This window comes from Cyprinodon tularosa, unplaced genomic scaffold (assembly GCF_016077235.1).
Source record: "Cyprinodon tularosa strain WSP-4 unplaced genomic scaffold, ASM1607723v1 ctg46, whole genome shotgun sequence".
Classification (NCBI taxonomy): domain Eukaryota; kingdom Metazoa; phylum Chordata; class Actinopteri; order Cyprinodontiformes; family Cyprinodontidae; genus Cyprinodon; species Cyprinodon tularosa.
The window spans coordinates 2,571,515-2,596,873 of record NW_024039185.1 but is presented as its reverse complement, the minus strand read 5'-3'; the positions used below and the strand labels follow the sequence as shown (position 1 = coordinate 2,596,873).

General features: G+C 35.0%; 2 protein-coding genes across 2 annotated transcripts; one reads left to right on the top strand and one right to left on the bottom strand.

The window, feature by feature from the left end:
* The first annotated feature begins 566 nt into the window (after positions 1–566).
* On the top strand, positions 567–17,925 carry LOC119793817 (receptor-type tyrosine-protein phosphatase H-like). Its single transcript, XM_038301092.1, has 22 exons — positions 567–600; positions 656–738; positions 1,426–1,531; positions 1,635–1,895; positions 2,612–2,869; positions 5,004–5,261; positions 7,398–7,655; positions 8,261–8,512; positions 8,990–9,169; positions 9,782–10,036; positions 10,205–10,435; positions 10,735–11,010; positions 11,119–11,212; positions 11,314–11,364; positions 11,468–11,549; positions 11,684–11,774; positions 11,891–11,961; positions 13,486–13,620; positions 13,818–13,940; positions 15,840–16,000; positions 16,719–16,854; positions 17,463–17,925. The coding sequence occupies exons 1-22, from the start codon at positions 567–569 to the stop codon at positions 17,586–17,588; spliced, it is 3,522 nt and encodes a 1,173-aa protein (XP_038157020.1). The 3' UTR covers positions 17,589–17,925.
* An 850-nt stretch (positions 17,926–18,775) lies between these two features.
* Positions 18,776–23,026, bottom strand: si:dkey-197c15.6 (putative nuclease HARBI1). The gene is made up of 2 exons (XM_038301063.1): positions 22,217–23,026; positions 18,776–19,434 (listed from the first exon to the last, which is right to left on the bottom strand). The coding sequence occupies exons 1-2, from the start codon at positions 22,899–22,901 to the stop codon at positions 19,052–19,054; spliced, it is 1,068 nt and encodes a 355-aa protein (XP_038156991.1). The 5' UTR covers positions 22,902–23,026; the 3' UTR covers positions 18,776–19,051.
* Positions 23,027–25,359: the final 2,333 nt, after the last annotated feature.

Below are 25,359 nucleotides of genomic sequence, written 5' to 3'. Positions count from 1 at the left end.
CTCACTCATATTTTCATTTGAAGTTCCTTATAGCTCCTTACCGCAAGGATGTCATAAAAATCACAACGTGCCAAAACTGTGACCAGATATAAAACAGCAGTCAAAATCTTTGGTAAAATCAGCTAAAAAAATGAAAAAGAAAATATATATGTGACAAATGTACAGTAAAAATCCACATTTGTAAAATCCAGGAAAAGCCTGTTTTCCTTAATTACACCAGATAAAAGTGCTCAGCTAGTCACAAGCTGGAACTGGGTAGTTAAAGAGGATATAAAGCAATCAGCACTAATAAATATTGAAAACAGGGACAGTGCCTTGATCAGAGCACCTTTGACAAGCTGCACAATGACCGTTAATAAGGAAGTAACAGGCGGGGCAAAGGTCTCTGTCTTCATACAGGTTCAAAAAGGAGAAGTAGTTACTTACTTTGTCACTTGTGAGTAAGCGAAGGGGCCAGAGGTTACAGAAGGAGGACATGGTTAGGAATTAAAAGTAAACAACACTGGATTTTTTTTGCCGGACTGATTCAGCCTTAAGCTTAGGATATTTATTATTTTTGTCAACAAATGAGGTGGGCCATATTGGAAGCAGACAGCCGAGGTTTATCTGAGAGCAGAAAGGTGTCTTTGTGTTGATAGCATGTATGTAGGTTAAGAATCAATAACAAAGATGAAGCTTTTATCATTCAAATTCAAATTGGACCTCCTGTTGCTGTGTGTCTCATTCAGCCTGCTTTGGGTAAGTACTTTTTCATTTCAACGTAAACTATGGTCGGATAGTAAAGCTTTGCTCAGAAAGCAAAACCTCAACAAAGGAAAACCACATTTAAGGCCGAGCTCATGATAGTCATCGCTGAACTGATGTCCAAAGAGAAGCTGTTTAAAAAGTCAGTACAGACAGAAAGCAGCACCAAGAAAAAACATTTTATAACTTAGAAATAAAGGATTTTCTCAGTTTGTGAGATATGAATCAATCTCAAACGGGTGATGTCATTTATAACTACTTGCTTTAAAGAGAAATAAAGACATACGTTAAGAAATAACATCAAAAGGTTTGTTTTCTTTCCTTATTGCTTTTAACAGAGGAGTTCTAGCTCACATTTTTCTATTGATTGTTATTTATATTTGTTAATATGAGTCATTACGAAATAATCTCGTAATTAAAGTTTAAATTTGACATCCTCTCATGATTTCTGTATTTTTTTAATGTTTAAGGGCTTAAAATGTCTAAGGACTGTTGCACATACATTATCCTATGTCACATAACAAATGCTAAGGTAGAGCAGAAATTACATTGATATTAAATATGGACCCAACAATCTGCAAGTTAACAGTAAATATTTTATAAACAAATTTCTTTAGTGTTGTTTTTTTAATCATAAAAAGTAACAGTTTGTGTAATGATGAAGTTTTAATCCTGTTTCAGATTGTAGCAGACTGTAATAACATGTCAGAACTAGATACAACAAATAAGACAGAACTGACAATAAGGGTGGAAACTACTCCTAGGGTAACAACAACAATAAAACCTGGTTAGTATGAACTGCAGATTTATCTTTCCTTTTTTGAAAAAACAATAATAGCTCAATAATTAAAATGCTTTCTCTTATATGACATTATCTGCTTTTTTAACAGCCAACCCTGCAGATGTAAGACAAGTAAATATGGTGAGACAGAATGAAAGCAGTATAACTTTAGAGTGGGACAAAGTGGATAACATCCTGACATACAGACTGAAGATGAATGGTGGTGATGCTATAGATGTAACTGGCACTGCTGATGATATAGTAAACTATGTGGTCTCTGGTCTGACTGCTGGAACAAGATACAGTTTTATTCTTTATACCGTGTTACATGGAATCAGCAGCTCTGGATATTCATTCACTGCTGTGACAGGTAGGTGATCTTTTGGTGCTCATATGTATCAAGACAGATTGTAAGGATCTAAGAATGTTCAGAAGATTTTCTTTGCAACCTGATTTATAGAGATTGAGAGTTTTGATTACATTTTTAAAATAAGTTTATATTAATATTTTCACACGAAACACTGTGGGGTTCTGACATAATTCAAATCACTTAAATTGAGAAAGCTATTTTTATAGTAGTAGGAGATTTTATTTAAATGATGAAATGCAATAAATGAAATGTTTAAGTGACATGAAAGACTCTTTTAATTTGATAAGAAATATCAGAACCAGAGGCAAACATTTAATCCTTTATTTTTAAAATTATTTCTACCAGTAAAAGTCAATTCAACAATTGAATGACATGTAGTAATATATAATATATCTGTTGTCTGATGTTAGCTGATATTGAAGGACTGTTTAATTATATCACTTATTCTTTCAGTTGGAAAATGTTTCTGTTTACACCTTTTTTTCTTGATATTTACATTGTTAAGTAAGTAAGTAAGTAAGTAAGTAAGTAAGTAAGTAAGTAAGTAAGTAAGTAAGGAAGGAAGGAAGGAAGGAAGGAAGGAAGGAAGGAAGGAAGGAAGGAAGGAAGGAAGGAAGGAAGGAAGGAAGGATTTTAATTTTATTGTTAATTTTTCATAATCAATCTTACAACAACAAAATGTGATTGTGTTAATGTTTCTTCTCATTCTCGTGTAGCTCCTTCTGATGCTAAAGAGTTTAAACATATCAACCAAACTGAAACCAGCATAACTCTGCAGTGGACCAAAGTAGGGGACATCAAGAATTATACTCTAAAAAACGATGGAACAAAGGCTGATGAAAGTTTCTCTGAAGACAATGGAATTTTCACCGTCATAGTCCCACATCTGACCAGTGGCACTAGATACAGCTTCACTCTCTACAATGTGTTTGATTATGCTGAAAGCAAAGGAATTAGCATCACTGCAGTCACTGGTAAGATGATTGTTGTCTGTTTGTTCATACAGTAATAATGCTCCATAGGCACAGTCTATACAAATTCTGCCATATTAATTTAGACTCTTAAGTTGAAATATTTTGTGCTTATTTAGAAATAATAATAATAATATAATAATAAACCTAAAAAAATAGCACCTCAAATATGTGTTGTGAAATATATCTATTGTATTGTTGTCTCAAATCTCTTTGCAAAATCTGTCTTCAGATAATTTTATAACTCGTTTCTACTTGTAAAGATACAGAAATTATTTATGTCTCTTAAGAACATCCTCATTGCATCTATGGAACCCTAGAGCATGCCGTGTCCCTCTGATTCTTTTTCAAGGTGGTTTTCTCGAGAAAACGAGTACATTTTCTCATTATCTCATATTAACAAAAGCCGTTTTCTTGTCATAACGAGATAATTGGTGTGTGTTAAAGCTGATTAGATCCTTCAATACCACAAAACGGGAAGATGATTTATAAGCGTAAATCATGGCAGCCTATGTGTAATTCTGCAAATAATCCTGTGTTTAACTTTTAGGTAACAAGACAACGTTGTTGGTTTGATGATAAGCTTCCACTTCTGATTCATAACCGATTAGACCTATGCCTCCGGGCTCTTAGTACAGAAGCCAAGAGCGTTCGTTTCCTTCCATTCATTTTTCTTGGTGGTGTTCTCCATAAAACTAGTTAATTTTCTTATTATCTAAAGATAACGAAAGCTGTTTTCTTGTGATAATGAAATGACTGGTGTGTTAAAACTTCAATATCACAACAGCAGGGGAGGATTTATAAGTCATGGCAGCCTATGTGTAGTTCTGTATATAATCCTATGTTTAGCTTTTGGGTAATGAGACGACATTGCTGATTTGATGATTTGCTTCCACTTCTGATTCATAAGCAATTAAACCTATGCCTCCAGCACCCTAGCACCGGCATTCTGTCACCGGGTGTTTTCTGAACAGCCCCGGTGTTACGCCTGTAACAGGTATAAGATGCATTAACCCCCAAAATGCGTCCAGATTAAAGATTTTCATTAAAAAACAGTCAGAATTGTTTCTACTATATTCCATCCAATCCAATCATTCACCTTCACCTGACAATGAGTGAAAAAGAAAAAGTAACTAAAAAACGGATTATCTGTTCACACGCGGTACCGCACTGTACAACTACGGGCACCGCAGGCATGGATGGACTGGGAATCAGGGCTGTTGGCCATTAATTACTCATACAGGTTAATCATCTCGTTATCTCGAAAAATCAATAACTGTTTTCTCGTAATAACAAGATAATTAACTTGTTATCTCCACAAAAAAAATTTATGGTTTAACAGTGACAACGAGATAGTTATTTCATTATCTCAAGAAGGCAAAGGAAAAAAAAGTTGAGTATGACCACTATTGGCTTCCGTAGAAAACCACAATAAAATGTCATCAATACATATTTGGGGCTACTTCTTTTCACTTGCCTTAAATCAAACAAGTGTGATTAGTTTCATTACATTAAATACTACCTCAGTTACTCAACCCTTATTAACATGTTTATTTTTTTTTTGGTTTAGATTTGTCTGCATATTATAAAGCATAACATAGTAATTAAATATCGCTTTATCGTAAACAAGTTAAATCTTCATCTAGCCTTCTGCCATGTTTAGAAGTGCAGTATAGCAGTAGAAAAAACACAATTAGAACATTGTTTTTTTTAATATATATAACTGGTTCTAAATGCAATATTACCCAAAATTTATAATGAAAACAGGAACAAGGGCAGTCTAATATTTTTTTCATGGCAGTATAAAATGTCTCAAAGTTTAATAAGTGTGATTAGTTTCGTTAAATTAAATCTCCACTCGTCAAATCAGCCTGTTACTAAAATGTTTGTTTTCTGTGTTTAGATGTTTTCCACATTATATTGAGAACAAATTTTGATAATCAAATAAAGATTTATTGTTAACTTGTATGAGATAATAGCCCTCTAACATGTTACAAGGTGCAGTATAGTGGTGGAAAAAAGATTCGACCATCGTTGGTTCCTTTATTTTCAACATTACTGAAATGAAATACATTGAAAAAAAGAAGAAAGGGCAGTATAACATTTTTTTTTAATATTTCCTCTCATTCTTGTGTAGCTCCTTCTGATGCTAAAGAGTTTAAACATATCAACCAAACTGAAACCAGCATAACTCTGCAGTGGACCAAAGTAGGGGACATCAAGAATTATACTCTTGAAAACGATGGAACAAAGGTTGATGAAAGTTACTCTGAAGACAATGGAATTTTCACCGTCATAGTCCCACATCTGACCAGTGGCACTACATACAGCTTCACTCTCTACAATGTGTTTGATTATGCTGAAAGCAAAGGAATTAGCATCACTGCAGTCACTGGTAAGATTATTGTTGTCTGTTTGTTCATACAGTAATAATGCTCCATAGGCACAGTCTATACAAAGTCTGCCAAGTTAATTTAGACTCTTAAGTTGAAATATTTTGTGCTTATTTAGAAATAATAATAATAATATAATAATAAACCTAAAAAAATAGCACCTCAAATATGTGTTGTGAAATATATCTATTGTATTGTTGTCTCAAATCTCTTTGCAAAATTCTGTCTTCAGATAATTTTATAACTCGTTTCTACTTGTAAAGATACAGAAATTATTTATGTCTCTTAAGAACATCCTCATTGCATCTATGGAACCCTAGAGCATGCCGTGTCCCTCTGATTCTTTTTCAAGGTGGTTTTCTCGAGAAAACGAGTACATTTTCTCATTATCTCATATTAACAAAAGCCGTTTTCTTGTCATAACGAGATAATTGGTGTGTGTTAAAGCTGATTAGATCCTTCAATACCACAAAACGGGAAGATGATTTATATGCGTAAATCATGGCAGCCTATGTGTAATTCTGCAAATAATCCTGTGTTTAACTTTTAGGTAACAAGACAACGTTGTTGGTTTGATGATAAGCTTCCACTTCTGATTCATAACCGATTAGACCTATGCCTCCGGGCTCTTAGTACAGAAGCCAAGAGCGTTCGTTTCCTTCCATTCATTTTTCTTGGTGGTGTTCTCCATAAAACTAGTTAATTTTCTCATTATCTAAAGATAACAAAAGCCGTTTTCTTGTGATAACGAAATGACTGGTGTGTTAAAACTTCAATATCACAACAGCAGGGGAGGATTTATAAGTCATGGCAGCCTATGTGTAGTTCTGTATATAATCCTATGTTTAGCTTTTGGGTAATGAGACGACATTGCTGATTTGATGATTTGCTTCCACTTCTGATTCATAAGCAATTAAACCTATGCCTCCAGCACCCTAGCACCGGCATTCTGTCACCGGGTGTTTTCTGAACAGCCCCGGTGTTACGCCTGTAACAGGTATAAGATGCATTAACCCCCAAAATGCGTCCAGATTAAAGATTTTCATTAAAAAACAGTCAGAATTGTTTCTACTATATTCCATCCAATCCAATCATTCACCTTCACCTGACAATGAGTGAAAAAGAAAAAGTAACTAAAAAACGGATTATCTGTTCACACGCGGTACCGCACTGTACAACTACGGGCACCGCAGGCATGGATGGACTGGGAATCAGGGCTGTTGGCCATTAATTACTCATACAGGTTAATCATCTCGTTATCTCGAAAAATCAATGACTGTTTTCTCGTAATAACAAGATAATTAACTTGTTATCTCCACAAAAAAATTTATGTTTAACAGTGACAACGAGATAGTTATTTCATTATCTCAAGAAGGCAAAGGAAAAAAAAGTTGAGTATGACCACTATTGGCTTCCGTAGAAAACCACAATAAAATGTCATCAATACATATTTGGGGCTACTTCTTTTCACTTGCCTTAAATCAAACAAGTGTGATTAGTTTCATTACATTAAATACTACCTCAGTTACTCAACCCTTATTAACATGTTTATTTTTTTTTTGGTTTAGATTTGTCTGCATATTATAAAGCAAAACATAGTAATTAAATATCGCTTTATCGTAAACAAGTTAAATCTTCATCTAGCCTTCTGCCATGTTTAGAAGTGCAGTATAGCAGTAGAAAAAACACAATTAGAACATTGTTTTTTTTAATATATATAACTGGTTCTAAATGCAATATTACCCAAAATTTATAATGAAAACAGGAACAAGGGCAGTCTAATATTTTTTTCATGGCAGTATAAAATGTCTCAAAGTTTAATAAGTGTGATTAGTTTCGTTAAATTAAATCTCCACTCGTCAAATCAGCCTGTTACTAAAATGTTTGTTTTCTGTGTTTAAATGTTTTCCACATTATATTGAGAACTAATTTTGATAATCAAATAAAGATTTATTGTTAACTTGTATGTGATAATAGCCCTCTAACATGTTACAAGGTGCAGTATAGTGGTGGAAAAAAGATTCGACCATCGTTGGTTCCTTTATTTTCAACATTACTGAAATGAAATACATTGAAAAAAAGAAGAAAGGGCAGTAAAACATTTTTTTTTATATATATTTCCTCTCATTCTTGTGTAGCTCCTTCTGATGCTAAAGAGTTTAAACATATCGACCAAACTGAAACCAGCATAACTCTGCAGTGGACCAAAGTGGGGGACATCAACAATTATACTCTTAAAAACGATGAAACAAAGGTTGATGAAACTTACTCTGAAGACAATGGAATTTACACCGTCATAGTCCCACATCTGACCAGTGGCACTACATACAGCTTCACTCTCTACAATGTGTTTGATTATGCTGAAAGCACAGGAAGAAGCATCAAGGCAGTCACTGGTAAGATGATTGTCAAAAATAAATCATAATAAACCTCAAAAAATAACAACTCAAATATGTGTTGTGAAATATATCTATTGTAATGTTGTTTCCAATCTCTTTGCAAAATTCTGTCTTCAGATAATCTTATATCTATTTTCTACTAGTAAACATTACAAAAATAATTTATATCACTTAAGGACACCCTCATTACGAGCACCTTTACAATGATATCAATAAATATTTGGAGCTCTTTCTTTAAACTCGTCTTGTTAGCGAGATTAGTTTCAGTACTTTAAATCTCTACCTCAGTTACTCAACCTTTATTAAGATGTTTGTTTTCTTTGGTTAGATTTTTCTTCTTTATATGAAAAGTATGTAATAATTAAATAAAGCTTTTTTGTAAACTTGTATGAGTTAAATCTGCATGTGGCCTTCTGACATGAAGTGCAGTGTAGCATTAGAACATCTATTAGAACATCATTGTTTTTTTATTTATTTAGTTTATTTTCGTTCTAAATGCAATATGACCTAAAATATAAAATGAAAAAAGAAGGAAGGGTGGTCTAATATTTTTTCCAGGGCAGTATAACATTTTGTTAATATTTCTTCTCATTCTTGTGTAGCTCCTTCTGACACTGAAACATTTCAACATATCAACCAAACTGAAACCAGCATAACTCTGCAGTGGACCAAAGTGGGGGACATCAAAGATTATACCCTTTCCTACAATGGAAAGGATGTTAACATAACTAACACTGAAGGAAATGGAAAATACACAGTCCCACGTCTGACCAGTGGCACTAGATACAGCTTCACTCTCTACACTGTGTTTGATTATGCCAGAAGCAGAGGAAAAAACATCACTGCAGTCACTAGTAAGATGATTGTTGTCTCTGTGTTCATAATAGTACTTAGGTGCGATTTTTTATATAAAAAGGACAACCCAAAAATGTGTTGTGAAAAACATTTATTGAAATATTTTCTCAAATCTCTGCAAAATTCTTTCTTCAGATCATTTAATACCTATTTTCTACTTTTAAACATTACAAAAACTATTTATATTACTTAAGGACACCCTCCTTGCAAAAATTATTTTACAATGGCATCTATATATGGTGCTCTTTCTGTTAATTCTTTTAATATTGTAATAATTATAGACAATATAGATACAGCTGAAATATGACACAAATAACTTTCAAAGTAGGGAAAAGACTAGTGAAAATGGTTCATATGTAAAAGAAAATAATAGAAAAAAACATAGAAACAAGACAAGAAGGAATTAATTATTATTGCAGTACCTTAGTGAACATAAACAACATTTAAGTGAAAGTAGGGAAGCTGAAGGACCAAAGTGAGGGACATCAACAGTTACACCCTTTCCTACAATGGAACTGAGGTTAACATAACTCACTCTGAAGGAAATGGAAAATACACAGTCCCAGATCTGACCAGTGGCACTAGATACAGCTTCACTCTCTTCACTTTGTTTGGTTATACCAGAAGCAGAGGAAAAATCATCACTGCAGTCACTGGTAAGAGGACTGTTGTTTGTTTATAATAATCAGTTTAGATCATATAGATAGAGCCGAAGTAAAAGTTTCAAATTAAGGAAAAGTTCTCACTAAAAAAACTGAGAACCCAGCAGGGTTAAAGTCAGCTGGACAGACTGAGACCAGTATAACTCTGCAGTGGAAAGGAGTAAAAACATCCAGGAGTACACAGTTTCCTTTAATAAAAGGACAATAACTGTTACATAATTAAAAAATGTTACACACACTTTCTCACACCTGTAGAGTGGGAAGAATGCTACTGTATGGTTTCCTTCTCATCAGTGTGTTTGATCATACAGGAGGTAATGGGAGATATAACTGTACCTACTGGTAAGATATTATGTCATATGGAATCCCCACAGAGAATACAGGGTCAGGTTTACAAATACTAATATTTATTCTTAAGGATTGTAAAAAAAAAAAAAAAAAAAAAGCTAGGTACTTTATTTATTCTTATGTATTGTGAATCATTTTTAATTGATAGGGCACAATAAAACCAGAACTCCTTACTAATACAGTGTCTAAACTTACTTTTCATTTTTATCACTGCAGGTAATTAAAAATTATGTTTCTGTCTTTTTTTCTTTTCCTCAGTTCCCAGTCAGGTTTCCTCAGTCAACGTTACAGAGCGCTTTGAGGACAGGGTCACTCTACAGTGGCATAATCAAAATAAAGAATGGAATTACACGCTAACTGTTAATGACAAGGATATGGAAATTAATCAAAATGTTCATGATATTGTATCATATTCAGTCACTAATCTGAAGCCTGGAACAAAGTATTCATTCATCATCACCACCATCTTCTCTGGAGTCCTGAGCACTCCTTACCGTGGTGACACAGTGACTAGTAAGTAAACCCGCCTCTACCTCTAAAGACTTTTAAAAACTGATTTTATGCAAAAAAAGAAAACAAAGTAATAGAAATGCATGGCCTGTGTCTAATGTGAGTTAATACTGTTTTGTTAAATGCATAAAATCAAACCTATTTAAAATATTATTTTCCTTTAAATTTCAGAAATCAACTGTAATAGTGTAACCTGGCATGTTACGAATTCATCAATCAAAGGAACAGTTGAAGGCCTGTTTACTAAAGCAACTGCCTCCTATAATTCTAACACGCATGACAGTCCAGAAGGGAAAAACGTGTCATTTACTGGCCTCTATCCTGGTGCAACATATGAAATTTCTCTTAAATATAACCTGGCATCCACAGATCTTACTCAGTGTAGCATCAAAATACCCATCAGTAAGTACAACTCTTACTCTTTCTTTGACATATTTTCTACAACAGAAAAGGGTTAACTCCAAATTATCATATTAACATTTTTTATGGCCCACATTTTTAGTTTAAAGAAGTATTTGACATATTTTATATACATAAAAGTTCTTAATTTGAACATGTTTTAATTTATCAGTACTATGAATGCATTTTGTTTTCGGACCCTTGTGCATAATTTGCAGCTGAATATATTCAGATATTCTGATAAATTTATTAACTTTTTGTGCTTTATATTTTGATAAGCTTTATGATTCTTTCATCCTCAGTTCCTCCTTCAGTAACTGCTGACTGTAGCTACTGGGCCTCTGGTTATGGTGCTAAGATTAACATGAAACCACTCGATGGTGTGCTGACTGGTGTGGAAGTTACAATAAATAAAAAAACTTTAACAATAAATGAAACTGTTATTAAAACTGGACTCATTGTAAAGGGACTTCAACCCGCCAAAAGATATGAAGTCTCTTTGGTTTCACAGCTGGAGGCAGAAAATGTTATCAGACGATCTGAACCATCAGTTTTTTTCTGTTCGACTGATAACAGAGGTGAGCTTTAGTATTTTATTATTTTATTTAGTATTTAAAAAAAGTATATTTTAAGTTTTTACTCTATGAAGGAATTATTTAGCTAAGCTAATGGATTGATCCTTTCAGGAGTCATTGCAGGATCATTGGTTGGTGTGCTGCTATTTGTTGTTCTGATCTGTTTGATCGTATTTATCGTCCGTAAAAGACCAGATTTGATCCGGTAGGTGCATCTTCTTTCATCGAATTACAATGGAATTTTGCAATTAAAATTCAACAACAGAGGTGATTGAATCAACTAAGCACCATTTTTTATTTTGATAGAAGAAAGAAATCCTTTCTTTCTGGATCCCAAAAGTCAGATTCAAAGGCAAAGTGAGTCTGAGGTTTCTTATCTCCAAATAACTGAATACAATCTCTGTAGTAAAATTTTCCTCTCATCAGAGTTAAACACAGCATGTCTACTATTTTGTTTCAGAGCCATTCCTTTGGATCAGTTCCCAGACCACTTCCATCAGCTGGAATTAGATGAAAACAGAGGTTTCAGTCAAGAATATGAGGTGAACAATTCCTTCATAAAGATTAATTTCTCCCTTTACATTTCTTAATGACATTTCTATCATTTTATAAGGCTACATTTTATCATTTAGCCCTTGCTTTATTTCATGAGATGTTATTTTCCACTTCCACTTAGTCCCTTGCTTCTGTTGGCATTGACCAAACTCGCAATGCAGCCACTGTGCCAGAAAATAAAGCGAAGAACAGATTCACCAACATCCTTCCTTGTAAGTCCTTCATGTTCCTGTTGGTCTATGCGGTTTATTAGTAATGGAGTCAAACTGAGGCTTTTGTGGTAATTTTTATTATTTTCTAAATATTTTTTTTTTCATTCTCTTGCTAGATGATTGGAGTCGTGTGAAACTTGTTGGTTCAAATGTTACTTCAGACTACATAAATGCTAACTACCTACCTGTAAGTATGACAATTATCATAATGCTAAATATGATTTTTATTTGTAACAATGTTGAGGTCAGATCTTTTCACTTCCACCAGAATGATACATTACTTTGTGTTGCTCCATCATATAAGATCTTTATTTAAAAATGAAGTTTTGTAAAAGATCAGGGGTTAGGATTCAAAGTTGCAAGCATTGCATCAAGTGTGCAAATAGAAGAATTAATCTGTTCAACAAAATGCACAAAGATCCCCTTCAATTAGAAATTTTAGGCTATTTAATGCAAATTATGGGTGTTAAAAAAAATTTTGTTCATGCATTGTTACTAAGTTAGCTCAAAGGAAGCAGCTTTAGTGATGTTGATCACTGATGCTTGAATCCTAGTTCTGCTAGTGATGATTTTAAATTTCCCTTTTATCGATCTGATGCATTAATCAGTTGGTAACTGTCTTTTTTAATTTTCCATTTTCTTGTTCTTTTGATTTTCTAATCAGCTGTAAAACAGAGGAAGATAATTTTCTGATGATCAAAACAGTTTACTCAAAGTTCACACCACTCATGTCCCATCACTATTCAGAAAAACTTTGCAAAACCAAGATTGACATGGCACACAGTCATAAAAAAGTAAAAAACAGCAAAGGAGGAAGTTGTCAGAATAAATACAAAGTCATAAAGTAATAAACACTTCAAACAAATATCATTCAGCTCTGTTTCTGATTTACATTAAGCCAACACACCATTACATATCAATCATCTTCCAGTTTAAATTTAAACTGTTAGATAAAATAATCAACATTTAAAGGTGCAGAGCTTTGGCGTGAAATTCAACATTTTGAATGATATAAAAAGTTATCAATGTAAAAGTTCAAATTAAAGCTAAAGCTTTAGCTTTTTCTTTCACAAGGCCATGTGTTAGACTTTGAACTGTGATAAACTGGGCTTAAACTATAGAGCTTTTCTGGTAACTTCCTCTTACTCTTTTTATAGTGTTATAGCAGTCGCCCTCCTCCTCTCTGCTGCCTGCTCTCATCGTCTCCTCTTTGCATCTTTGTTCATAAAACAGTTCAAGCGTCTTATAAAATCCTCTCTTTCATCCTTTAATGATCAACCAGACAAATATGATATTTGTTTGTTTATTGTATTTACACACCCTCTTTACCAGGTATTGAGTCACATATACAGGTGTGGCTTAACCCTTCATTTTTCCTATGATTATCTGCTCTGTCTATAAGCTTACATTTTCCTGGACATATTTCCTTGTTTGAATCATTACCATATTACCGACAGTCGTCAAAAAAAAACTTTATCTTTAGTGGTTCTGCATTGTTGGTTGTAAAAAGTTACTCAGGATGTTAGCAGAAGATTGATTAAGTGATAATAGACTTAGACCGTAAAGTAGAAGTTCAAAATGCTTGGTGTGACGTGACTCTTATAGAGATCTTCCAGATTAAATAACAAGATGACCTAAATGGTCATTTTAAACCTGAACTGTGTAGGCCATGAAAAAAGGCCCTAATTGTCTACCTAATATTTTTTTTCAGGGTTACAACAGCAACAAAGAGTACATTGCCACACAGGGTCCTCTGCCCTCCACAGTCAATGATTTCTGGAGGATGGTTTGGGAACAAAAAGTGAGGAGAATTGTCATGGTTACCAATTGCATTGAAGCAGGACGGGTAAGTTTGTCTTTTTTTATGCTGTATAATTATATTTTAAGGAAGTGTAAACCTGAAATGGAAGAAAAAAAATGTGAAGCTTTAACTTCTCTACTTAACTTTAGCTTAAAAGATGACATGTGGTTTTTCTCTGAGCTTGTGGCAAGAAGAGAACAGCCACGGTGATTGTCAGATTTGTTTGTGCTTTCTTATTGTAGACCAAGTGTGAACAATACTGGCCTGAAGACAGAAAGCAGTGTCGATACGGAGAACTGACGGTCTCCAAAAAGTCTGAGGAAAAGGAATCCAACTGGATCCAGAGGGAGTTTACACTGAAACATGTAAATAACTCTTCCAATACAACTCTTACAAAGTATGAGAAAGAAAAATTTATGAAGGAATATAGAATGATAAAAAAGTTGATTGTTTTTGTTTGTTGAAATGGATTGTTTGGTGATGGCAGTCAGTGGAAGATGCATCTCAGTGTGGAGAAGAAGATTATCTCAAAGAGACTAATGCTAGGAGCCTAGTTAGTTAATTAACTAGCAGATATTTTTAAATCATAAAGCAGGTTAACGGGTTCGCACTTTCCTAGCCTCACACCACGGTTAGAGTCATTCTGCGAGTCTAAACCTATTTACAATGAAGTGTTAATACTATGTCCCACCAGCAGTCTTATTCCATGTAAAAGTCCTCTTGCAAAATAATAAAGTTTCGATTATTCACTTAGATGATTTATTGAATAAATTTTTTTTTGACAATAATAAAACCGCTTTCTCAGAAAGGGATAGTTCATTTGTTTAATGTCAATGTAAGAGGTTAAAGGCAGTGGTTAATCAATAGCCCAGATCTAATTGACCTGTTAGAGTAATATAATATATGGCTGTTAATTTGAAAGCTATTGTATAATCTTTAAACAGTGATTAAAAGAGAACAAACAAAGAGCAATAAAGGTGGAAATATTGCAGCGGTTTATGTAAACAATGTGACAATGGATTTTTGCACTGCCTTACTTTTTTGTTAGGTATTTTCTCTCTTAAAGGGGCCAAGTCATGCTTATGATATAAAAAAAAAAAAAAAAAAAAAAAAAAACATATATTCATGTAAAGAAAAATAAAAAAAACCTGCAGAGAAGCGGCTATACTCCAAGCCTCTCCTGGAAGGTAAAGCTCCTCACCCTATCTGTAGGGGAGAGCCCAGCCACCATGCTGAGAAAGCTCATTTTAGGTGCTTTCTCTTTACCACAACAGACTGGTTCAGCGTCCACAAGGTACCAGAGATCTTCAACCCTGGTCCTCAGAGCCCACTGTCCTGCATGTTTTGGATGTGTCTCTGCTTCAGCGCTGCTAGATTAAATAGTTTAGTTAAATAAATCAGCCATTTATTTAACTCAGTTGCATGGAGGTAGGGAGCACCTAAAACATGCTGCACAGTGTCTCATACCTTTTGGTGACCAACATTTTTTTTTTGTGCTTTTTCACTCTAGGTCTTGGACTTTTCCTCAATTTTTGTTGCACATGTGTTGGGCACTGCTTCCATGTTAAATCACTGCATGCATGCTCATTGTCTTACACCCAGTTTTGTGGTCTTGCTATAGGCAATACACACAAAAGCACTTCACTAATAAATAGAGCAAAAAATATGTAAAACATCTGAAATAAAAATAGGCTTTCAGGCTGCAACAATTTACTTAGAAGACATTTATATTCAACCAGAGTCAGCTACTGGCTTAGAAATTAGTAAGGTTCCCTTCTCAGCGCATATTTCACAAAGGATTGTTGTTAGTACAGTTACTGATCTATAATCAGCCATGTACGCCTAACTTCTTTAACAGAACCCTGCTTCAAGAATCCATAAATATCCCTTTAAACTTAAATGAGCATTACTTTTTGGGATTTAAGTAATTTTTTATCTTAGAAAGTATTTTTTAGACCAAAAGTCTTCAGAATAAATTTGGAAGCATGGAATTATTTTTCCACTTTTTGAGAATGAAATAGTGTCAGTTCAGCTCCAGGGTTTTTCTCCCACTTCTCCAAACGGAGTTGCTTAGATTGCTTCATTCTCCAGATAAGATGTCGACTGCTTATTACCTCCCCACCGAAACCACCATGAACTATTCCTCACATTCTTACGTGCTGCTTTGTACAATGTTTACATGGGAATTAGGAATTTCTATTGGCTATAGAAGAGATATGGTGCTATTTTTAACATTTTAACTGTGTTTAACCCTTTTAATGCAGAGTAACGACCCAGAGCAACGTACAGTGAAACACTTCCACTTCACTGCCTGGCCTGACCATGGAGTACCTACGAGCACAGAAGTGCTGATCCGTTTCAGGAGACTCATGAGACAGCACATAGAAAGTGAAGGGAGTAAAGCACCAACTGTGGTTCACTGCAGGTACAACAAAATAAACAAGGTTTTAAAATACATAAATCGGTTGTAGTAACATATTATTTTAGGTGAACCAATCTAGATATAAATGCTGACAACTTTGAATTAGTTTTTCATGACTGATACATTAAAATTGGGAGCTGAAGATAGAGTAAATAAAGGAGAAATAGCATGAACTTGAAACCTGCAATACTTGCAGATTTATTTTGAGTAAAAAAAGGAACTGGAAAAAAATCAAAGATGGACCAAGATTTTTAGTCATACTATGGAAGTTCACGTGTAGCGCTACAGTTGACTGCAGTTAAGAGTAACTTTCTGACACTAGCTTTGCCGGCTGAAAATAAACAAAACAGAATGAGTAAAAAAAGAAGAATTTTACATAAACAACAGGCCACATCTGCAGATATATATAAATAGCAGAGATAGCCATTAAAGTGTTACTGGTCTGCATCATTTTACTCTTATGGTCGATTAATATTCAGCAGAGGAAGCCTAGTATAGAGGAAATAAGACACAAATTATTTTTAAAGAAATGTCTGATGAAATATGGAAATATGGAAAAAGCATTTCTAAGGTGTTTTCATGTTTTTTCCTTTTATTGATCATATTTTCTTTGTGTTTAATACAGAAAGAGCTCATGCTTAAATGAGATTAGATTACAATAAAAGCAATAGGGACTATTTCAATATAACATTTATGCAATGTTGTCTTGCCTTTCTTTCAGTGCTGGCGTAGGGAGGACGGGCACCATTATCGCCCTGGACGTTCTGCTTCAGCAGCTTCAGCGAGAAGAGAAGGTTGGCATCAAAGGCTTTGTTGAAAAGATGAGGCGGCATCGATCACATATGGTGCAGACAGAGGTAAAGCTAACGCTTGTCAACTAGCTGTTTGTTCCAAATTGTTTTCTATATGTATTTACGCCTTCATGCTTATTTGTATTCAGTTTTTACAATAAAACAGAGTAACTCTACAGCTTAACTGAAGTGCATAAGTATTGCATAAACTTTTCACTAGGTCAAATAAAAGTGAGCCTCAGAGCCTTTTTTTTTTTGTCTGAAATGTGACATTTCTGTAAAAAGGGTTGGCTTAAATCCTCCTTACGTCTTAAATTCTGTACACTGCAAAAACGATTTAGAAATATCTAAAAGTTTCTATTATAAGGGTATTTACCCTTAATTTGAGTAGGTGAATAACATGATCTGCCAATGGAATTGTTTTTTTTCTTCTTAAAATAAGATAATTAGGGAATATGCAATACGATGCAACAGTTTTTCTTATTTTAAATATAAATTGTCTTGTTCCATTGGTAAAGCATCTTACTTACCTCCTCAATTTAAGAAAAATGCAATTAAATTAAGAAAAAAATTACTTATTTATTTTTTTTGCTGTGTATATGTGAGAAAAAAAAATCTGCAAAAAAAATTGCATTTGAAACGTTTAAAACCTTTTCTAAATGTCCTTTTTTCAGTCCCAGTATGTCTTCCTGCACCAGTGCATCATGGACAGCCTGCAGCTTCCTGAGACACAGGAGGAAAACGTATATGAGAACGACCATATATATGTCAACGCCACCGCTCTCAAAAATTTACGTTGACAAAAGATGAATCAACTCCCAGCCCTGCACTAGGATTTATTGCACTTAATGACAAACTAATAATGTTAGATTAATGGTACTGATATATATTTAATATGTATATTCAATATAATATTCAATATTCAATATAATATGAATATTTTTATTGTGAAAGAATGCTTTTATAATTTAAATTATGGCTTGTCTCATCTGCCAGCTGTTATTATTCTATTATTATAATTATTATAATTATACCCGCAAATGAGCAGAAAATATTTAAAACTGTGCTAGAATTATAGAGTTGTTAAAGTACAAAGTTGTAATTTGTACAAAGAAATAAAACCTTCTATTTTCAAAACATTTTCACGTTTCTTGGGGAGAATAAAGTCGAGTGCTGAGGATGTTGTTAGGGACACTGTCTCTTTAAAATCTGAAATGTTTTATGTTTTAAGTAGACTACTAGACTGTAAAAAAGGTTTTAACTCATATTCATGTTTAACACTATGCCAACTGTCAGTGAAAAAACAACCACAGAGAAGGAACCCTGGTTAAGGTGGAAGTCACAGAATTATGTAGATTGCTAAATATCCCAACTCACAGTGAAACTAGAAAAGCGCCAGACATTTTTCCCCTTTTTGTGTCTTAAAACCTACAGAAAAAACTTGCACAAGATCTGGATTATTACAAAATTCAAATGATTTATTGGAGGCACACTTCAGGTAAAAAAAAAAAAAAAAAAAAAGATCCATTCATAAGTTTTCAATCAATCCTGCTAACAATGTTCTCTTTTCTTTATATTTGTCTGCAGTAAAAATAATAACTAATAATTACTTGATGCTGAATCTGTCAATAGTCACCGCTAACACCGTCTGGTTTAGTGGGGAACTACTTGTTCCGCCAAATATCCCAACCTCACAATTTTAGAGTCTTTTAAAAATTCCTGCAACCAGATTATGATTTGGATCATCATCAATGGATTGTTTCTTAGTATGAGGGACATCTTATAAACGTTTCATTAAAATCCGTCCATAACTTTTCATTTCAAGTTACCTTCTACACAAACTCTCCAAAAAACATAACTTTCTTGGCAGAGGTAGAGACTTTTCTGTAATGTTGGTTCATTGGGCTTCTCTTTTTTTTTTAACAACTAATTGATGTATAAAATTTTACTTATTTAAGTCTTTTATTTTTATTTAATTTTTTTTTACAAAAAAAAAAGACTACAAGTTAGTGGATGTTGTATAAATACATGAAAACGATTTATTGTCTTTAGTGATGTCAAAAGGCAAAAAAAAACGACCTTGTATTTTTTTCCTGTGGAGAGGATACACACCCTTCTCAGCCATTTAAAAACAAAGTAGAAATACATATAAAAATAACTCCAGATAAGAGAAAATGCATTAAATATGTCCTGTTTCTGCTTGCTTGCACGGCAGATAACAATCTTACACATCCTCTTTTAGATGGTTGGTGCAAAATCACCCTTAACAGTTGGGGAAGTTTCTGTCAATCAGTTCCTGTCGGGCTCTTAGTGCCTCATGGTTGATCTCCATTGGAGCTGAATACGGCTTGCCTGGATATGGAAGCTCTTCCTTTCCGGCGGCAGGTGGAAGAGGAACTGAGAACTTTTTAGCGATGTTGTGCAGCACGCTGCACGCCTTTATAATGTTCGACTTCTTGTTCAAAGAGGTTTCCTCAGCAAAGCCAAGCTGCTGCAGACACCTGAAACGCGTCTTCATGGACCACAGCATCTTCTGCATGACTTTGTCCATCTTTGCATGGGCCTCGTTGAAGCGGACGTCCCTGACGCTCATCGGCTCCGACACAGGAGTCAAGACATGTTTGCTTAGCTTGTAGCCTTTTCCACCTTCACAGTAGACAAGAGAGAAAATTAATTTAGTAATAGAACTATTACATCTAAGGACTTATTGATAAAGTCAACCTTTATGCAAAGTCACACTTGGATGACATACCGTACATAAAAGAACCAGAAAACCACTAGAACAATGTCCCACGGAAATATGAGACAACTAAGGGAAAAACATCTTGCTTAACGTCAAACACTGTGGTGCACCACTGATAAACTGAACTCGGTTCTTTGTCACCCTGCAGTTGAGGTCTACCATGACTTCCTTCGTCAGTCACACGGTTGCTTAAACTGGGCCATTGACATACAGTGCAAAAAAATGAAATCTAAATAAGTTATTTTTTCTTTAAATAAGTGCATTTTTTCTTGAATTAAGGATTTAAGTGAGACACTTTGCCAATAGAACAAGCCAATTTACACTTAAAATAAGAAAAAACAATTGCATTGTCTTATTTCAAGTGTATAATATCTAGATACCTTATTTTAAGAGTAAAAATACTAATTCCATTGGCAAATCATCTTATTTACCTGCTCAAATTAAGGGGAAATATCCTTAGTTTAAGACATTTTTACTCATTTTTGCAGTGTAACAATAATCCCAAACACTGAGCGGAAATAAATCTACAAAAAAAAAGGTTTTGTTCTAACTCAATGAAAGTCCAGAGATACACAAGTCATATACGGTCATTGGTGCTGAAGGTGTGTCTTTAAGTCATTAAATCAAGAGTGGGAATACCTTCTTCTATGACCGTATTACCATCAAGGCTTTTATTTTTTTATTTTTCCCATAACCATAATTTAATTTAGCCCTCTAATCTCAGCCATATAATGTGCTCAGCTGTTACCGATAGGGCTGGGCAATGTGCTTTAAAGATCCAAGCACACATTTTTTTCTCCCTTTAGCTTTGTAATAAAATGAATAATAACATGCATTACTTTTTAAAAGTTAGCTTTTAATTCAATTATTCCTTTTGGAGGTGACCTTATTTAAAGGTCAACTAAACTAATGCCTTCTAATACAATTCTTTGCAACAAGCAATGAAAATATAACTAAATGTTTGCAGTTAGTGGCGTTACATAGTCAGCTAGTTTATCAGTTATAAGTACATTTAAGGACAAAAAGGGGATGAACTGATGTCACCCTGAGCTATGAAGCTAAAAGAATTTGAATAATCAGTTAATCATCCAGCCCTACTTTATGCACGAATGCTAAACTTATAAGCTCTTAAAAGTTGATTTAATCACAATGATATTTTTTCAAACATATATTGAAAAAAAACATTATTTAATGTACATGATAATCACTGTGTAGTGAACGTCAAGGGAGTGAACAAGCTAAATATACACTGAAATAAAAGAGGAACTGTCATAAATGCAAAAGTATTGCAAAATATTAGTGGCACACATAACTGCAAAATTAATTTTAAAAGCTGCAATGATGAGAACTGAGATTTATTATAATGTGCAGCTTTTAGGGAACAAACTGAGATCAGCACTAAAAAGTCATTAATTAACAAGCATGGTGGTGGCAGAGCATTTCTTTGGCTCTAGTTTGGACTCTATGAACATTTAGGAAATACTATCAAACATGTCTATATGCGTTAGTAAATACCTGAACTCCTTTTTTTCAATGGTAATGTATTTCTAATATATGGGTTTTCTTCTTCAGAATAATAATTAGCTCACCATGATGAACTGATATATAATTGGAGGATGTAGTAAACTCATTTCAACCTATAATTTTTGTAGAGCTGTTGACAATTTTGTGTCCAAAAGTTACCATTTCTGGTACATAAGCAGCACTCTGAGGCAAAATGCAGTCTGCAGGGTGCAGCTCTGTCGTAAACCTGAGTGTTACTGTTTCATAGAATAACACCAGTGATCTAAGACCCACTTTTACTCTTTGCTTTTAACAACGTGTAGTTTGTGTGGTCATTTGTGTCCTTTTTTGTTTATTTATTGTTGCTGTTTATTATTTGTTATGTACAGCACGTTGGAAACTTTTTCTGTTGTTAAATGTGTTATATAATTAAAGCGGATTGGATTGGATCTACTGTGTATGATATCTAAAGTTTAATAAATCAAGTTAGAAACTTAATGAACCTATAAAAAAAGAAGTTAAAAAGCTAATTAAAAAATGAAAAAAAAAAAAATGCATCCATCCATTTTCTGTCATGTTAAATTCCAGTTGGAGTCTTGAGGGGTGCTGGTGCCTATCTCCAGCTGTCTATGAGCGAGAAGCGGGGTCCACCCTGGACATGTCCCCAGTCCATCGCAGGGCAACACAGAGAAAAGAAAAGAAAAGGATTCACACAAACACACACCTAAGGAAAATTTAGAGAAGCCAAATAACCTAACAGTCAAGTTTTTGGACTGTGGGAGGAAGCCGGAGTACCCAGAGAGAACCCACGCATGCTCAGGGAAAACATGCAAACTCCATGCAGAAAGACCCCAGGCCGGGAATCAAACCCGGCACCTTCTTGCTGTTTCACTGAGCAAAAAAGAATTTAATTTAAAAAGTAAACTCAAAAAGTAAAACAACAAAGTTCCTGTTTTAGTATAAATATTCTGAGGGTTATGTTGTAAGAAATGTGTTTTTCTCTTTGTAAGGGTTTTTCCCAAATTGCACTTTTTTTTCTTCCTTTTTTTCAACTTATTAGGTCAAAATACTTTTTTTTTTACATAAATTAACCTCAACATTTTGCAATACAAATCCTTTTAATCGTTAAATAGCAATAAGGTCTGGTTTTGTCCTCCAATAAATCTGACTTTAATTTCTCACCAATAAACCAAAATGCTCCATGAAGATCTTCCTCCACCTCCCTCCCTTTAAACGAGGAGTCCCATAACTCCTGTTCAAACGTGCTGCCCACGCAGCATTTTTCCACGCTCAGGATGTTGCCCTCACAGTCGCAGATGAACTGGCTCACCACCGATGTGTAACCCATGACGTTAATAAAAGACTTGAACGATGGTTTGTCGTAGGGAGAGGCTCTGATCTTAAAGTGCGCTGGGGCCAGGACTCCCAGGACGTCGGAAATCCCGCACAGCTCCTGTATCTTGGACGCGGTCCTGCTTCTGGCTTCAACGGTCAGCGGGAAGGAGATGAAAACATCGGACATTCCTGCAATGACGCCGGAGACGGCGCTGAGTGCGGTGGTGAGGCTGACCGGAGGAACCTTTTGCTGCACGGCGGGGGTGAACAGGCCGTGGGCGTAGTAGTTCAGCGCTGCCATGAGCATTACATCCGCGGGCAGCGGACTCCTTTTAAAGGCGGCCGACTTGAGGCGAACGCGGACGGCTTCTGTGATGAAAGCGATGCAGGGTCTGGAGAGGTGGAAGGTCTCAAACAAAGCTTCGTCGGTGAAACCGTCGAAGCAGCTCCGGGATCCGTAGTCTTCCTCAGGCTCTATGCTTCCCAGCAGCTCCTCCTGAACTGCCAGCCATATTGGCGCCGGGAAGGCCATATCCGTCTTTGGTCTGACAAACGAATAAATTAATTATAAAAAAAAAAAAACATGTATTCTACACAATGGCTACCATGCTAGGAGCTAACCAAAATAATACTCTTCTTCTAACAATCCAATGTCTGGAAGCTCTAAAAACAGCACTTTGGCTCCCTCTACTGGTCATTCAGTGTTTCCCTCAAATGTTAATATATTTTTTCCCCCTTTATTTAACTAGGTAAACACCGTTGAGATCTGGATCTCATTTTCAAGGGGGACCTGGGCAGAGATCTGCAATACACTGCAACCTGGTTACAAAAAAAAAAAGCAATTAATACATACCCACAAATATAAAACAATAAAAACAATTTAAAAGCAATGACACTGTTTCATAGAAGCTTGTTGTCTATCTTTAAGAACCGTTTGAATAAGTCCAATGAAATAGTGTCTGACATCTTGAGCTCAGACTGGAGCTGATTCCATGCTGTAGGAGCCAACACACTTCTTCATGTTGGTGTTAGTCCAAGGAGAGATTTATATACAGGTGCTGGTCATAAAATTAGAATATCATGAAAAAGTAGATTGATTTCAGTAATTCCATTTAAAAAGTGAAACTTGTATATTATATTCATACATTACATACAAACTCATATATTTCAGATGTTTATTTTGTTTAATTTTGATGATTACAAATGACAACAAATGAAAATCTCAAATTCATCATATCAGAAAATTAGAATATTGTGAAAAGGTTCAAAATTGATGGCCCCTGGTGCCACACTCTAATCAGCTAATTAACTCAAACCACCTGCAAAAGCCTTTAAATGGTCTTTCAGTCTAGTTCTATAGGCTACACAATCATGGGGAAGACTGCTGACTTGACAGTTGTCCAAAAGACGACCATCGACACCTTGCACAAGCAGGGCAAGACACAAAAGGTCATCGCTAAAGAGGCTGGCTGTTCACAGAGCTCAGTGTCCAAGCACATTAATAGAGAGGCGAAGGGAAGGAAAAGATGTGGTCGAAAAAAGTGTACAAGCAAGAGAGATAACCGCACCCTGGAGAGGATTGTGAAACAAAACCCATTCAAAAATGTGGGGGAGATTCACAAAGAGTGGACTGCAGCTGGAGTGAGTGCTTCAAGAACCACCACACACAGACGTATGAAAGACATGGGTTTCTGCTGTCGCATTCCTTGTGTCAAGCCACTCTTGAACCACAGACAGCGTCAGAAGCGTCTTGCCTGGGCTAAAGAGAAACAGGACTGGACTGCTGGTGAGTGGTCCAAAGTCATGTTCTCTGATGAAAGTAAATTTTGCATTTCCTTTGGAAATCAAGGTCCCAGAGTCTGGAGGAAAAGAAGAGAGGCACTTCATCCACGTTGCTTGAAGTCCAGTGTAAAGTTTCCACAGTCAGTGATGGTTTGGGGTGCCATGTCATCTGCTGGTGTTGGTCCATTGTGTTTTCTGAGGTCCAGGGTCAACGCAGCCACATACCAGGAAGTTTTAGAGCACTTCATGCTTCCTGCAGCTGACCAACTTTTTGGAGATGCAGATTTCATTTTCCAACAGGACTTGGCACCTGTACACAGTGCCAAAGCTACCAGTACCTGGTTGAAGGACCATGGTATCCCTGTTCTTAATTGGCCAGCAAACTCTCCTGACCTTAACCCCATAGAAAATCTATGGGGTATTGTGAAGAAGAAGATGCAATACACCAGACCCAACAATTCAGAAGAGCTAAAAGCCACTATTAGAGCAACCTGGGCTATCATAACACCTGAGCAGTGCCACAGACTGATCGACTCCATGCCACGCCGCATTGCTGCAGTAATACAGGCCAAAGGAGGCCCAACTAAATACTGAGTGCTGTACATGCTCATACTTTTCATGTTCATACTTTTCAGTTGGCCAACATTTCTATAAATCCTTTGTTTTTATTGGTCTTCAGTAATATTCTAATTTTCTGATATGATGAATTTGAGATTTTCATTTGTTGTCATTTGTAATCATCAAAATTAAACAAAATAAACATCTGAAATATATGAGTTTGTATGTAATGTATGAATATAATATACAAGTTTCACTTTTTAAATGGAATTACTGAAATCAATCTACTTTTTCATGATATTCTAATTTTATGACCAGCACCTGTATTAGGATCATCAAATGATTGTTTCCCCGAACACTTAAAGGAGGCCAATCAGCTTTTGCATACAAATCACAATGATGTATCAAACGTCTACTACCAGTTATAAACCTTAAAGCACAATGATAAACAGTATTCAATGTTTTCAGACATTTGGTTGAAGCATTCATATATAAAACATCTCCATAATCCAGAAGTGGCAGGAATGTTGCTGCTACCAATTTACTTCTAGCTTTGAGTGAAAAACACGATCCATTTCGATAATAAAACCCAATCATTAGAATTAGACAGTTTACAATATTATTAAACTTAATTAACTAGTCGAGATAGA